We start from the raw sequence: 16,191 nt of genomic DNA, 5'->3' as shown, positions 1-16,191 counted from the left end.
CACTCTTGATTCCTCTTGCTTTGTCAAGAGTGTTGTAATTTCTTCGATGCCACATCTCTCACTGCTCCAGTGGGGAACTGGTGCATTTTTTTCTTTGTTTTTATCACAACATATAAAACCAGATGTGATGTGTGTATGCCACTTGTAACAAAGGCTACATCTTAACTAGCAAGTCTTGTTTCCCTTATGTCTGAAAAAGTCATGTATTATTAATCACACCTTCAGACTCTATCTCCATGAAGAGAGAGAGAGAGCAGAGATTAGGGGTGAGATAGTAAGACTGAGATTTGACCTCGTATTTATCTTCCTCACTTATCTCAAAAATGTTACTTCATTGATTTTTCCTTTAGATAATTTCCTATTTCTGAGATGAATATAATAGTGCCTGTGGCACCATCCCATGCTGGGGGATACAGGTCAACTTGGGCAGTGTGCTGGGAGATCTCCAGGTGCTTAAACTGGATAAAAACACTGATGGTTATTTGTAGGCTGATTTTACATCCTTGAAGAAGAGGCTCCTTAGGATCAAACCCTTAGTTACCATAGGAACAGGTACAGCTCGTGGATCCAATGACTAATGCAGCTTTTCCCAGCTGAAAGTTAGCTCTTCCTCTGGTGGTTGTGTGTAATTTGTGTAGTCAGCTCTGGAAGCTTATCACTGACTTATTTCTGCTGTCATGATCAGTAATTCCACTGAGGGAGTCAGTGGCTTGTTATTGTGGGATTCTGTGTTGAAGAAGGGGTGAGTAAGATTTTGCTCAGTTAATTTTCAACTTAGAGGACAATGTGCATGTTAATGATCAGGAAAAATTACTTTAAGTGTTTGAAGTTACTAGATTAGTGATTAGAACAGCTTAGCTTAATTTCAAAGTTGCTGCTGCTGGCTAAGGTGATCATATTGAGGAAGAGGCAAAATGTTTCACTTCACAACTTAATCCACTCAGGGGTGGCAAGAGCAGAACTCTTTCAGGCCGTCACACACCCACATTTTTTCTGTCAGAGTTCTGCATACAGTTTTGTGAATGCATGGACAAAAATGCCTGAGATTAAATAATTTTTTGTACAGTTTTGTTGCACATTGTGTTTGTGCAACAATTCTGGGCTGAAAAGGAGTTGATTCAGTGTGTTCTGTGAATGAGAAAATCCAGGCTAAGGTATTTCATTGTTGTGTTTGTATTGTATTTTAAATACAACGATTAATTGTATAGCTCTAAAAATCTACTAAACTCCAAGAGGAAAGCCTGGATAAAACAGCAGGGACCCAGAAGAACTGTTGATACTTGCATAAATAGTAGTTAGAAGGGAAGCTAGGTTTGCCATCAGATCAATTAGCAGTTTTTATTCAAGTGGCAAATACTGTACTTTTAAGTTCCTACATTAAATGAAATGCTGATGTACATTAACAGGAATCATGTGCTCATTTGTTACTAAAAAAGCCAATTTCAGAATATTTTTTAAGTTTTTATCAAAGCCCTACACAAGCATGAAATACTGGTAAAAATTCAAGCATAATGAAGATAAGTACTGTAATTTTGAGTAGGTTCTATGAATAGTAATTTTGACACTTGATACATAGCAAAAGATTCCCTGTCAGGAGTCATGATCTATCAAAAGCATTTAATTTTCTTGCCAATTTTTAACCCAATTTCCGTAAAGAGATTAAGTTACTGAAACACTCAAGGTTGTAGCAGTATATTATGTACTTCTACAAAGTAGAGCTGGAAAGAACCTTAAGAACTTGGCTAATCCAAGCCATTTGGCCCAGGGCAGAATAAATACACTTCTTCTTGACACACACATATATATGAACAATTCTATTGCTCTCTCTACTTAGCTCATTACTGGAATTGGTGGTTTATTGGAAAGTTTTTGTCCTTATACCTCATATGTTGCAATTAACATGCTAGCACTCATCTGGAATGGACACAGAGAGTGAGGTTCCTTTCTGTATGTATTTTTTTTATGTACTTGTGCATCCTTTTTCTGTGGCCTCTTTTGGAGACTCCAGTTGAATAATTCCAGTAACCTTGATTTACTCTTCAGAGTGGAGTTTCCTGTATGTTCTTTTAGTCTCTCTCTCCTCTGGGTGCTCTGCAGCTGGTTAGTGAATTTCTTGATTTTTGGGTCCAGACTATTTATATTGCAATATGTGTGAAGCCACCTGTGATCTCAGCAGCACAAGTGAGAGATTTGCACTATTTCCTGCTGTGTGCGTAGTTCACAAGGAGCTTTGTATGAGGTTTGCCTTTCAGCCATGAGCACAGCTTTATATCAACCACAAATTCCCACCCCCACAAGTGCCCGTGGCTGGTTCTGTCTCAGTTCTGTATGTATGCTGGTGATTTTTCTTAGGACTTAACCCTGTCATTGTCTCAGCTGCACTACACTCTGTGATGTTTCCAGATCAGTTCTCAAGGGCACGTGGAGTTGTAAAGCAAAGGCCTCTTCCACTGCCAGTGTGGACTCTTGGTTGTGGAAGCACTGACTAATGCAGCTCCCTTCACAGCTTTTCCTAATGGGTTCCTTGGCCCAGTGTGTCTTCTTGGTAAGTGCTCTGCAAGCAGCTTTCTAGCCAATATTCTAGCCTCACTAGAGATTACATCTAGACCTTATTTCTCCAGGTTATTTGTAAGGTTGATGTGAGAGCCAGTGGCAAAGCTCTTGTGAAGCCCAGGTTTGGGGCATGATACTTTTTTAACTATGAGCCTATTGCCCTGGGACAAAGAGAAATTACATTTAATATGCCATACTTGCATCATCTAAGCCAACCTTCTTAGTGAAGGCTGATGCAAAAATGGCATTAAAAACTTTGTTTGCTATCTCCCAATACTTTCACCTCTTCATCTGGTTTATCCAGTTAGATTGCATCTAAAAGTACAGCAGAACTGTCATGGCAGAACAAATGAGGCACTCTCTGAACTTGTTTAAGGAATGCTGCACTTCAGCAGACTTGCTGCAATTCTTGAAATGGGGAGAAGGCAGCTGGTGACAGCAGGTAGTAAAGTATTGAAAGAAACACAGCTTCTCCCCTCTGTCAGCACCACACACCCACACAGTTCACCTCTGGGGGCGTGCATTCACTTAGCTGGGAATGCTGGATATCCAACATATCTGTCACCTCTTCATCCAAACTCACAAAGTGATTCCCTCAGTAGGAAAAGGAGCAGTAAAAGGTAGTGGACATGTCTTGCTCATTTTGACAGTCCCTTTGACTCAGTGGTGTCTCCATGAATTCACTGATGAACACACTGGCACTCTGACAGAATCAGACTCAGGAATGGTTTGGCTTGGAATGGACCTCAGAGATCACCTCGTTCCACAGCAGAGATGCCACTCACCAGCTCAGGGCTCAGCTCACTTGTGGGTTTTATGACAGTGGTCTGCAAAGTTTGTTCAAGAAAAAGCCAGTTAAAAGAGATGATTGAAATATATTGCTGTACTTTGAGTGATCTCCAGGGGTCCTGTTCTTTTTCACCAAATGTTCAGCTGACTGCAGCAGGAGAGCAGGAACAGACCAGAGGGCTTCTTCTGGCTGCTGAGGCTTTGGTGGAATGAAAGCCTCAGCTCCCAAGACAAAGTAAGGACACAAATCCATTCTTCTGGGGTCTCTGACATTTTCTTATAACTGCAGTATATGAAGAGCCAGGTTCTTTTGTGTTCTTGCATGTAAAAGCTCTGAGAAGTTTTTCATGTGCTCATTTGGGAAGATGGTTTGTTTCCTTGCAGCCTACAAAAGTGCAGAAAAACAGTGTTTTCCTCTTCTCAATGGTTACATGACATACTGCAGCCTACAAAACTGGAAGTGTTAAATAATTTTCAAGGGAGATTCTTTGGTATTTCTTGAATGTATTGTTGCTGCTTTCTGTTGCCTTTCTTTCCTTCCTGGTCCCTGTAAGTGGTAAGAATGGTGCTGGTGTGGATCAGGAAAGAGAAAACATATGTCAGTCTGAGATTTTAAGAGCATAATCAAAGTTTGTGAAAGTCAAATCCTTGGAGAGCAGCCCGAGACAAAGGTAGGCAAAAGGCCAGTTTTTAGGGCTGGGGTGTCATTGGCCAGCAGTGTACCAGGGAGAGAAGAGTCAACATCATCAGCACTTAGTTACCCCCTGTCCTGGTTTGAAAGGAAGTGGTTTTTTTTTGGAGACAGTGGTTAGCCCAGTGGGGGCTCAGGTGTGAATATTGGCATCTGTTTGGACCAATGAGGAGATGGTTCTGCCTCTGAGAACACAGGGTATAAAAGCAGAACTCCCAGGAAGTAGCTCTCTGGCTTTTCGGTGAGCAAAGAGATCAGGTCAGTTTTCTCTCCCCCTCCGGCTGTAGGCCGGGTGGGGGAGGGGAAAAGGCCACGAGGCGGCGTGAGGTAGGCTGGAGGCCTTGGATCTTGGAGAGAGAGAGAGAGAGACCGGGGGGGACGGGACGTGAAAGGATGGAGGGGAGGAAGTAGTGAAAGCACCGAGCAAATTCCCCCCCCCTACTCCGCTTCCTAGAGATGAGAGAGAGAAAAGAGATAAGATGCGCCGTGCAGCTCTTGGGAAGTCGGCCAAAAGTGAGAAGGGAGAGTCCGGCACCTAAAGATGATTTTAACTTTTTTTTCTTCATGATGGAAACCTTTCCAAACGTTGATCCTCCCGGAGGACAGAGATAAGAACAAGAAGAAATGGACAAGTGAAATGAGAGGTTTGTGTGAGTAGGGTGTAGTGGAGTTAATGAGAAGAATTTACTTGGGAAGAGATAAACGGAGGAGCAGTTTTTTTCGGCTGTGGACAGACTAACTTTCTATTGTAACACAGAGACTGCGGTTTTGGGGGGAAAGCAATGGCTCAGACCCAAGAAAGGCAGTGAAGAGTGGTGATGGGCAGAGATCAGAAATGAGGAAGAGGATCTCTGTCGTGAAGCCCTAGCCCCGGGGGAAATGGAGGGGATTTTACTATCCCAAAATGGAGAGACTGTCGTTTTGTGGAACTGACCAAAGAATCCTTAAAAAGAGAAACCCCAAAAGCAGTCTTCTGGTCCATTTCCATGGTGGGAGCATGGAATATGGAAAGGGGTTAGTCAAGAAATGGCACAAGGAGAAGACTCCTTCCTCTTTAATAGAATGTATTGATTGTTTGAAGAAGGATAATGGACTGAGAATTAAAACCTGGGAGATGGGGACTGAAGGGAGATTTGAGTTTGTATTGTATGCTGTAATGTGGGTTGATGGGGGAGGAGAAATGTGTTTGAAAGATTTCCATTCTGTTCTTTTTGTGTGTGTGTGTGTGTGTGTGTGTGTGTGTGTGTGTGTTAATAAAGTTTTTTTCCCTTTATTCCTAAGTTGCAGTTTGCTTGCTCTGTTTCTGATCACATCTCACAGTAGACACCAGGGTGGATGTGTTTTCATGGAGGTACTGGCATTGTGCCCAGTCTAAAACCATGACACCCCCCCGTGTGTCCTTACATGGCCTTAAAAGTTCCGTTTCAGTGGTGTAGACCTGACTGAAACATAGAAGGGTAATGAAAGGAAACACCAGTCTCACAGGGTCAGTCGGGTTGCAAATGGGACGACTCAACAGAAACTTCAGTGTTGGAGACTCCAGCTACCAGGGAGAAACAGCCTTCAGAAAAGTTAAGTCAGGGAAAATTAAGAAAATATCCATACCTTTTTTTATGATAGAAGGAAGAAAATATCACAGATATAACTTCTCCTCTCACCTAGTCCTAAATCTGTTACTTCTTACTGTAATAATAACATTTTGGTTCAGAAATAGTGAAAAAATAATTTTTCTCTTGCTTGACAGAATAAACCTGCACTCATGTAATAGTCATTCAATTTAGATCTTTATTTCACAATTAGTGTTGTGTTGCTTATTTTGATACAAAGTTAAATCTAGGCTTAAAAGGCTCTGTATACACTTGGGTTTTTTTATTGCAGATGGTTTTAAAGCAGTATGAGGGAAAGGAGAGTCAAGACAAGGTCAGGATTATAATTTCCTTTGCCCTTTGTTCCTGTGGATAATGTCTCTTGCACCTGAAGCTCATTATTGTTGGCAGATAGCAGGATGCTGTATGTCACAGTTCCCTCATTAAAATGCCATCTTTCTTGTGGTTTTGAGATCCAGGCCTGTGATCTTGAACTCAAAACAGTGTTGAAGCTGGGGGCTAGGAAATACCACAGACATCCACCCATCAGCAAACATGTATGAGATCATAAAGGTTCTCTTCCCTCTGTAGGCCATTTGGGGGTTTTTTAACCACATGGGAGAAGTAGTCCCCAAATAGTTGTGCTTGCTAGTTCTGTGACTGTAGGGTAATTCTGACCACTGTCAGATGGTTCCTTCCACCCTTAACCAGTCTGTGATTCTGTGTGTGACTGCAATCACAGGTACATGCTGGGAAACCTGTAATTTCAGTAATTTCTCTAAGTGAGAAAGCTAACCCTGTGACAGTGATTCTAGTGTAAATAAAATCTCTGAAAACACATGGCTTGAAAAACATACACATTATGTATGGAACTGATTGCCCATTTTATTAATTAAAAGCAATTCAGCCATGGCCTAAACTTTCCATTTTACTGGTGGTAGACGATGTTTTCTAAACAAGAATAAGTCACAAAATATTTCTTGTGTAATTACAGAGTAATGACAGTGTGTTAATAATTGCTGTGTGTAGTTGGGAGTTCCTGGTGGCCTGAAGGGAAGGTGTGAGATAAGCAGCATGGCAGCAGAGCCATCAGGACCAGCGTGGCTCCTCTCTCTGGGCTAGGAGGGATGACGAGGGGCCAGGATCTTCATGTGGCCATGTAATATCCCAGCTCCTGGCAGCTCCCTGGTCTGTTTCTGACACAGGAGGGGGTGTCTGACCCATGGCTGCAGCAGGCTGGGCACCTTGCTCATGAAGAGCATTAAGCAAAAACATTTCTCTGACCATGCTACATTTTTAGGGGCTTTTGGTAATCTTATTCACATCCTGATTTCTGTCACCTGTTTGTCTTCTGCAAAGACAGAAGATGCATATTTGAACAATTAAATATTTTTCAGTTCCCAGAATGACGATATAGAACCTTCTCAGAAGAGAGAAGAAGCATACCTGAGTGTTTCAGGACAATTAACCTTTTTCATTGATTATTTTGTACCTGAATAAATACTGCATTTTGTAACTTTTGGTTGTATCATACTTAAAACTACTTAGGCTCCTTAGCCCTAGGAAATAGGAAAAATTTTCAGTCATATTTCATAAAGGCTATTAGGAAGAATTTAATAATCTCTCTCTTGCTATGTTTAAGTGAATGATTCAGGAACACCACTTTCCCTATTACACTGAGATTATTTGGCCCAACCCCGTGACAAAATACAAATTCTGAAATTCAGAAGTGCTCAAACTCAAGCAGTTGGCTCAGGACATAGTGTGTTTAAACTAGGTTTTTATTAATATGCAGTGGTTTTGTTTAAAAAATAAAATACTCTGACATAGATGTTTTACAAATCCAATTATTCTGTTTTAGGCCAAGATGACTCAGTTGCCAGAAGATGAAAAGGAAAAGATAGCTGAGCAAGTGGCTGACTTCAAAAAAGTCAAGAGTAAGCTTGATGCAGAGATTGAAATCTGGGATGATACCAGCAATGACATAATTGTTCTCGCCAAGAGGATGTGTGTGATAATGATGGAGATGACTGACTTCACAAGGTAATTACATTAAAAAAAAGTTCTTTGATATTTAGAAATGCTGGAGGCCATTGTCACACTGTTAGAGCAGCAAATACAGAGTTTAATGTCAGCTCACAGCATCTCTGCAAAGTTGAGTGGTCAGCTAATGCAACACATCAGGTAGGAGCACTGAAGTGTTGGGGGATTTAATGTGTTGAGCTATGCTTATCCCTAAGTTTTTACCTTTGTCCTCTCTTTATTAATTTGTTGGTAGGGTTTTTGCACATGTTTTAGCACTCTTATTTCTGCTCTCAGTGAAAGGGAAAAAGTAACAAAATCTTGAATTTAAGCTGTAGATTTCTCATCTGTTGTTCTGTCTTCTTGTATCAGAGCATGCTGTCAAGCATGAAACACTCTGTACAGAGCCCATGTGTGACAGTACCCATTCAGACTCATACATATTTTATATCCCATTATTGCTGTTGCTTTCATGAGAGCTCTTGTGCTGCTAGATGTAGTTTAAAGAATGAAGAGTACCAGAGCAGATAGCTCTCAAAGCTGGTATTTCTTTCTGCTGCCATTGTGTGTTTGATGATGGCCTTACAACAGGAAACAAGTTTAAGTGCAGGAGCTTTTCTGCTGTGCTCTGAATTAAATTATGTGTAAATTTCATCAAATTGAATATAACAAAGGAAGATATTGGTGGTGGTGTCTGTCCTTCCTTTCCCCCCTGCTCTAATTAGCAGTAAAATAGTTGCTGACAGGTGAAGCCGTTACACACAGCCACTCTTGCAGGACACTTAGTGCCTCCTGAAATCAGTCCTGTAGTGCAAGAGACAAAGAACATTCTCTTTGTATCTTGGTGGGTGTCAGGGAACAGGGTTGCATTGAGCTGAAACAGCTGGGACAGAGCTGGGCTCTGCTGCAGGCTCTTTCTGGGAAAGACAGCTGTTGCATTTTATCAGATTGGCACTTTCCAAATCCACCTGCAAGTGAGAGGGGGGTAAAGACCTACATGGAGAACTCTGCAATCCGTTATAAAATTGGTTTTAAATATCTCCTTCAGTAAGAAGTTCTGTTTCTTCTTTAATGATCCCAGATGAAGTCTGGCAAAAGGAAGATTTGTACCTGTCTGAGTAATAGGTGAACTCTTGTGGCTCTTCTCTTACTGTTGTTTATCAAAGGTAGCAGTTGTATGTGCTTAGAAGCACAGCTGGCTCTTCATTTCCTGTTCTGTGGAAATCTGGGAACAGATTGTAGAATTATTTAGGCTGGAAAAGATCCTTAAGGTCATTGAGTCCATCCATTTACCCAGCACCACCATGTCCATTTGCAAAACCATGTCTCAAAGTGCCACATGCATGGGTTTTTTAACTCTTCCAGGGATGGTGATTCCATCACTTCCCTTTTCAGTGGAGAAATTTTCCTTAATATCTAACACAAACCTCCCCTCGGTGCAACTTGAAGCCATTGCTCATCCTGTCACTTGTCCCCTGGGAGCAGAGCCCTATCCCCCCTTGCTGCACTGTCCTGGCAGGGAGTTGTGCAGAGCCAGAAGATGCCCCCTGAGCCTCCTTTCCCCCAGGCTGAGCCCCCTCAGCTCCCTGAGCTGCTCCAGAACTTTCCCCAGCTCCTTTGCCCTTCTCTGGACACTCAGGGCATGAATATTGCAGAAGGCACAGCAAGCACCAACTCACCTTAGGGTCTGAGCTCACCACTCTGCAACTCCCGGTTCTTGAACATGGAAGAAATAAAAGATCCTGACATTTTGTATTTGTTACATCAGAAGCTACTCAGACAAATAGTAAATTTGTGTGTTTGAGTAACTCATTACATAAGCTGATTGCTGCTGTTCTTCATATGGTATTACCTTGCATTCATTGCTAGTTAATCTCAGTGAGTGGATTTCAAAGTTTTGGGTTTTTTGCTCTGTCTTCCGTATAAGTAAATAGCAAGAAATGACCTGACCTGCTATAACAGTTTTCATGATTTTTTAGTTGAAATACTCTAATTTCTTTCCTGATTGGCTAAAAATGTTCAAGAAAACCCCAGGGTTTATTTGGTTTGTTCTGTTTTTCCCTAAGCTTTATGTTTAAATGGAGCAGGAACCTTGTTTTCCATTGCCAGAGCAGACCTACAATTAAAAAATATTTGCCCATAAACATACCTAAGTCCCTTTTGCTCATATAAGGGAATGTGTATCTAGTTGAAGCAGTGCTTTGGATCACAGCACTGGAGCTTGTAATTCCTGTTGAGAAAGGAGCAAGGAAGGGTCAATGGTTTAAGCATAAAGGGAGCTCTGCTATCAAGCTTTGAGAATAGTTTTGCTGTTTGAGCCCTGTGCACCAGGGGAATGTTCCAAACAGAGAACTGCAGGATGTCTCTGCAGGATTTTCACAGCACTTTGATGATAGGGAAGTTACAGCTAGGGCTCAGGTAAGATTGGGACACCAGGCAGAGCTGGCTGCTGTGTCAGAGGTGATTCTGTAGAGGCACCACAGAGATCCCAATGCTGGTAATTGGCCTGGCTGGGATGTTCCACAGCCTGTCCTGACAGCATGCAGCCCATGGATTCAGGATTCACAGTGCCTTTTGAAGGCTCTGGGACAATCCCTCTCACTTTTCTGTGGCGTAAAGAGTAAATGAGAATCACTGGGCTTTTACCCCTTGCCCATTCTGTAGATTGTTAGATTTCAAATGGGGCCATATGAACACTTTCTTTAAACAAAAGAGTGCAGCTCTCAGCAAACTGTTCAAAAAGTATCTCATATTTGTTCTTGCTATTTGACATTTGTTTCTAAAATGGCATCAATATTGGAGTTAATATGAGAAATACAGTGAAAATAGCGAAACAAATTAACAAGACAAGAAAAAAGCAGATCTAGCAAAGTCATCCTCCAAAAGCTGTCCCCCTTTATCCTTGTAGTAAGACTAAATGTAATTCTCTAGAACTTCAAGGATTGCAGCTTGCTTAAAGTTTTCTCTCTGTAGTACTCCTGGTTACCACCAAGTGCAGCTGCCTATTTGGGCAGGGCTCCTCACCTGGTAATAGCCACAGGCTTAATTCACAGCCTTAATTCATCTGGGTTTCTAGTCTTTGCTTGGGAAAGCAAATCAAGATGGCAGTTCTGTAGTTACTGGACTCAAAGAGACCACAAGACACACAGATGACGAAGAAAGAGGACAGAAAAGGGTTCTATTCCTAATCAAGTTCATCCATGAAACTCCTCACCATAACTCACTACTTGATTTACTTTTCCTGGTGCCCCTTCCCACTTCAGAGTTACCTGTGATCCTCCTATTTCCCATCCAGCAGCCAGATGCTTTTGAAATTCTGTGGAGCTTTTTTGTTGCATCCTGAAATCTGCTGCTTTCCTTGCCTTCTTCTGGCCCTCCTAGCTCTCAGATTTATATCAGCTTCATCCAGCTCCTCTCACCCACGTGGAAGTCCCGTATCCCAGCTGTCCTGCTCAGTCTTATTCCCATCACCAGCCCGGTCTGTGGCTGCCACAAAAGGCAATGGTACCTTTATTAGTAACCCCCTGAACCAAGTGTCATTGCAGTCACAGTTCAGCTTGAGATACGTGTAGGAATTGCCCCTTTCCCTCCCCTCCCTGCTCCTCTTGGGGCATTCACTGCTCAGCACTGTTTAATTGAGCAGCCTGGGATGCTTTTGAGAGTCCGTAGCTGCTCAGTGGTTGCATCATAAGCCTTAGATGAGAACAAGCAACTTTCACTTTAAATTATTTCATCAAAAATCACTTTAAGATTGAAGGTTGTAAATATTTTGCTAACAGAGGTGCTTTCCAGCTCAGTTGTCAGAAAGGACAGTTATTTTGGAGAGAGTGGCTTTGTGCAAAGAAGGTGAACCTCTCCTTTGGGTTCTGTGTTGAGAGCAGCTTCTGCTTGTGTTACTCACATGAAGACGTTCTGTGAGGTCGTTTTGTTTCCTGGGTGAGAACAGTTCAGTTGTGTGTGCATGCTTGCATGTGTTTTATCATCCGTGCCTTGTCAGAGCCAGCAGGATTTCCTTGTTCCAGCAGGGCAGGCTAAGCAGGTACATTCTGCTGTTCAAACGAGCAGCAGAACTGCATCAGCTGCAGTGGTGCCAGGGCAGTGAAAGGGTTTGCAGTGCTCAGGATCCTGACTGTCCTGCCAGGGCTGTGTGCAATGGCCTGGGGCAGGTGTTGCTCTCAAATAAACATGGGCTCTCAGCTTTGTGATGGATCCTTGAGGGGTGTCGGGTTAAGCCATGTAGCACAATCAGCTGATACTGCTCTTCTGCCTGAATGTCACAGAGCTTCTAATATTTACACAAATAAGTCAGGATTTTGAAGGCAGAAATCCAGTATCCGTGTCCTCGTGTCCACCTCAAAAGCTTGTGACTGAGTCTGAATTCCCTTTACATTACTACTGTGTTTTTATTAATGATACTTGCATAGAATTTGATATTTCATATGATACTTTTGTGAATGCTTCTGCCACTTTTATATAAATCATTTCAGCTGATTCTTAAATATGTACATCAGCAAGTATTTAATCTGATTTGACAGTTACTATTCAATATAGTTATTATAGTTAGTGCTAAATATTAATCCTTCAATAGTTACATTTCTAAAAAAAATTATAAAATCCAAATATATTACTTATTTTATACAACCCTTATTCCAAAGGGAAAATCACCTGGTGGATCAAAATCTTAGAAGTTAAAGAGAAACACTTAAAGGAATAAAAATAATTTAACAGTTAGACTCTGTGACGATGCTACTCCAAGTATTTATATATCCAATTTGCTTGCAAGCTAAGGATTAATTTTTCCTGTAGTAGACACAATTACCATCAATATTAGTATTATTAAGCAAACACAGAAGCTCGTGAATGCACAGTCTGATTTAGATCCTTCTGCTAGGGATTAAGCATTAGCATTCCCTCAGTGCCACAGGTCCTGGTGGTGGCAGCCTGCAGCTGCAGAGGAAGTGTTGGAGCAGAGGCACACCCTTCACGTGGCTGCTCTTTGCAGGTCAACAAAGCATGGTGAATACCTGTAAACCAATACAGTGAGCAGCTAATGGCCAAAGTAATGAGCACAGCATTTCTGTGGCAAAGTACAGCAGACTTGTGTACAGCTGCAGTCAGGAAACAGGTTTTGCTATTACTCATTTCTAAAGGGAAGGATAAACTGGAGCTGCCTGTCAGCCTCAACAGTAGGAAGAGGACAGGTACGTACACAGGGTGCATCAGCTTTGTTTTTGCAGTCTTCTGTTCTTTTTGTGTCACCTGTTGTTCCTTAACCACAACCGATTTAGGCGCTTCTGTTCTCTGCCTGTGCTGTCAGAGCCAAAACACACGTTTTCTCTCATCTCTGAGTGCTGCTGCTGACTGCAGGCAGCACGTGACATTGAGAATGCTCTGGTACAGGCAGGAGAGACTCCTAAGTTCCTGAAATTGTTCTTGGAATTTCTGGGAAAATAAAAGCTCTTTAGCAAATGTCAGGACAGAAAGATATTCTGTTATTATTTCTTCCCTCTCTCAGTGAGATAATTACATTGTGGATATCTTTCTATACGATAAGCACATGTAATTATTTCACAGTTTATCTATTGCCTCTTTCCTTGGAAAGGTGAGGCATTCACAGTTTGTTCTTATATTTAAAAAAGGTACTTTATTTGTGCAACTTCCATTTCCTTGGAACAGAAATGAAAATGAACATAACAGTCTTTTTATTGAGCTTAACAGTTGCAGTCAGACTTTTGAAAGAAAGGTGACAAAAATTAATTTAGCTTGACATTTGACCTTTCTAAGTTTCAACTTTTTATATTGCCAATGCTTGCGAAGCATTTTTAAAAAATGCTTACTTTCCTGCAAGAAAACCAGATTGTGATACAAGTAGCAGGGCTCAGAAATTGAATCTTTCTTATGAATGGCACTTTTTTCATATGGACATGAAAGTTAATTTAAGATAATGTTTTAACTGATTTTAAACAAACAGTCATTTGCAGCTAGAACGGGAAATTACTCTTAAAAGTCTTGTGTAAAACTCTTCAGCTTAAAAATTCTGGTGGTGATTTCCTTGTGTGATGTATGTAGTTGACTTACTGCTGGACTGTGTGAAGCCACTTCTGAATAATTTCTTGCTTGCTGTAGGATGCCTTGTAGTCATGGAAGCTGTGAAGATTAATTCCTCTGATTAGAGCAATTACATGCTCCACATCCTAAAAGAATTTTATAAATTGAAGTCCAAGAAAATGTGCTCCATTTTAAACAGTAAGGCTTAGTTGTGCTGTTTGTGTAGAAGTCGTTAGTTTGTGCTGATGTGTGTCATACCTCATGCGTGGATAAGCACAGGGCAAAGCAGTACTGGCACAACCTCCCTGTCCCCGTGGCCAAACGTGGCTGGCATTTACTTGGACACAGGGGATCCTCAAAATAATTAGAGGGAACAGCTGCTGCATGTTTTTTTTTTTATTTTACCTGTAGCCCTGTGTAAGATTTGAGTGGATTCCTTGCATTCTTAGCAATATTACAATTAGTGTAACAGTTATTTCAGAGTATCTAGTACTACAACCCTTAGCATAAAAGTTGAGGGAAAAAAAAGAGAAGAGATTGAGATGTTTGTTGGTTGGGCAGAGAGGATCATGAGGACCTATTGTCCATGCCTCATATGTATAGTCAACAAATTAATAAAATGGAGACATACTCAAATGTAGCAAAATCACAAATAAGGCAGACAAACAGATCTGTGTAGCTTCTGGCAGAAGTCTGTCTAGGACCAGAAGCAAATCAACTACAAATCACAGTGTACATTACAGCAAATGCAACCCTATTTTAGTAACAAGCTGTAAGTCTTGTGCCGGAAAGAGCCATCTTCTGCCTTTCATCTTTAGGGTCCGCTGTAGTCAGAGGACAAAGGGATTTCGGAGCTCTCAAGTATCAGCTCCTGTCATCAGAGGCATCAGGAGTGTAAAGAGGAGTTCAGGCAGTAATTGCCCAGCTTCCAGGACAGATTTCGGGGAGCTGGGAGGGCCGTGGTGGGACAGACATCTCCTTTGGGTCCAGCCGAGCAGGTCCGAGCGCTGCCCGTGTGAGCGGCACCGGGCCCGAGCCGGGGCTGCCCTGCAGCAGTTCCGGGGCGCTCAGCACTTCGCAGGGTGGACACAGCTGGCTCAGCAGGAGCCTTGGAGCTCTGGATTCTGCAGGGCAGCCACACTGCCGGGGGCTGCTCCGCTGTCATCGCCCAGCGATCACCTTCCTTCTTGTCGCGGGCACAGCAGGAGCGAGGTGCCGAGACTGTGAGGGCGGAGCGGCTGCTCCCTGCCGGAGGGGGCCCGGCTGATCCCGGTGCAGACAAGGCGGGCGCTGAGCACCGCGCCGGGGTGTGGAAGCAGCCCAGGCGGCTGGGAACCACTGCCAGCCCCAGCCAGGAGGAGCAGAGAACAGCTCCATGGTCCCTTGAGGGGCGCAGAGCCGGGCTGGGGCATGTCCCCGAGCCTGCCTGGGGGAGAAGCTGCTGACAAGGCAGGGCCAGCCCCAGCCAGAGGGCAAGGCTGGGGCAGCTGTAGCTGTGAGCCAGGGCTGGGCTGGGCTGCGGGGCAGAGCTTGCCTGGGGGCTCTGGGCTGTGCAAGGGGCCCGGTGAGCCCGGGCTGCAGCGCTGAGGGCTCTGGGCTGAAGCACTGAGGGCTCTGGGCTGTGCAAGGGGCCCGGTGAGCCCGGGCTGCAGCGCTGAAGGCTCTGGGCTAAAGCACTGAGGACTCTGGGCTGTGCAAGGGGCCCGGTGAGCCCGGGCTGCAGCGCTGAAGGCTCTGGGCTGAAGCACTGAGGACTCTGGGCTGTGCAAGGGGCCCAGTGATCCCGGGCTGCAGCGCTGAAGGCTCTGGGCTGAAGCACTGAGGACTCTGGGCTGTGCAAGGGGCCCAGTGATCCCGGGCTGCAGCGCTCAGGGTCACTGGTGCCTCGGGGCTGTGGCACCGGGCACAGCAGTGCCGAAGCCGAGATGCCCTGGGATACTGGGTACGAGGTGGTGATCGGTGATGAGCTGGAATTCTGTCCTCGGGACAGTGTTCAGGAAACTCATAACAATGACGGTTTTGTAGCATTCTCCAAAGGCATGGCATGGAACCTGCCTTTGATCTTCAGTGTCTTGTGCAAGTCTTGTTTTTATGTTTGTTTTGCTCAAGCTGTTGTTGGGTGAGAGCACCCAGCAATGTCTCCTAGGAAAATAAAGAAGCAGTCATTAAAAAGGCAAAACACCTCTCCCAGCTTTTTACCCTTTAAAATATAGTCCTATTTTTATGGGATTTATTTGCTATATTTTGTATATGCTATATATTTTTGGCTATAACACCATATGTTCAGGTTCCTTCTGAATTAATTAGCAGAAGTTAGAAGCTTAAACCTTTGGAGGGCTTCCAAGAACTAAGACTGGAAACTTTTGCAGTTATCAGCCCCTTCATTGGAAGGGTAGGCACAGCAGTGAATTAATTACAATCAGAAATTTGACATAAAATATTAGTTACTTTTTTTCCCTGTGAATTTAATGCTGATTCAAAGGGAAGTTTTGCTTACAGGAG

The 16,191-nt window shown here is 43.2% G+C and overlaps 1 protein-coding gene across 2 annotated transcripts in view; it reads left to right on the top strand.

The window, feature by feature from the left end:
- CTNNA3 (catenin alpha 3) overlaps positions 1-16,191 on the top strand; it is a 422,479-nt gene that overhangs the window by 361,456 nt on the left and 44,832 nt on the right. For both annotated transcript variants that reach the window (XM_018920823.3, XM_018920822.3), the window contains one exon: positions 7,481-7,662. In XM_018920823.3, coding sequence (XP_018776368.3) covers positions 7,481-7,662 — 182 coding nt within the window. The remainder of the gene's footprint in view (positions 1-7,480; positions 7,663-16,191) is intronic.

This window comes from Serinus canaria, chromosome 6 (genome assembly GCF_022539315.1).
Source record: "Serinus canaria isolate serCan28SL12 chromosome 6, serCan2020, whole genome shotgun sequence".
Taxonomy (NCBI): Eukaryota; Metazoa; Chordata; class Aves; order Passeriformes; family Fringillidae; genus Serinus; species Serinus canaria.
Note: the sequence above shows the minus strand (reverse complement) of the source record. Positions and strands in the feature narration are given on the sequence as shown.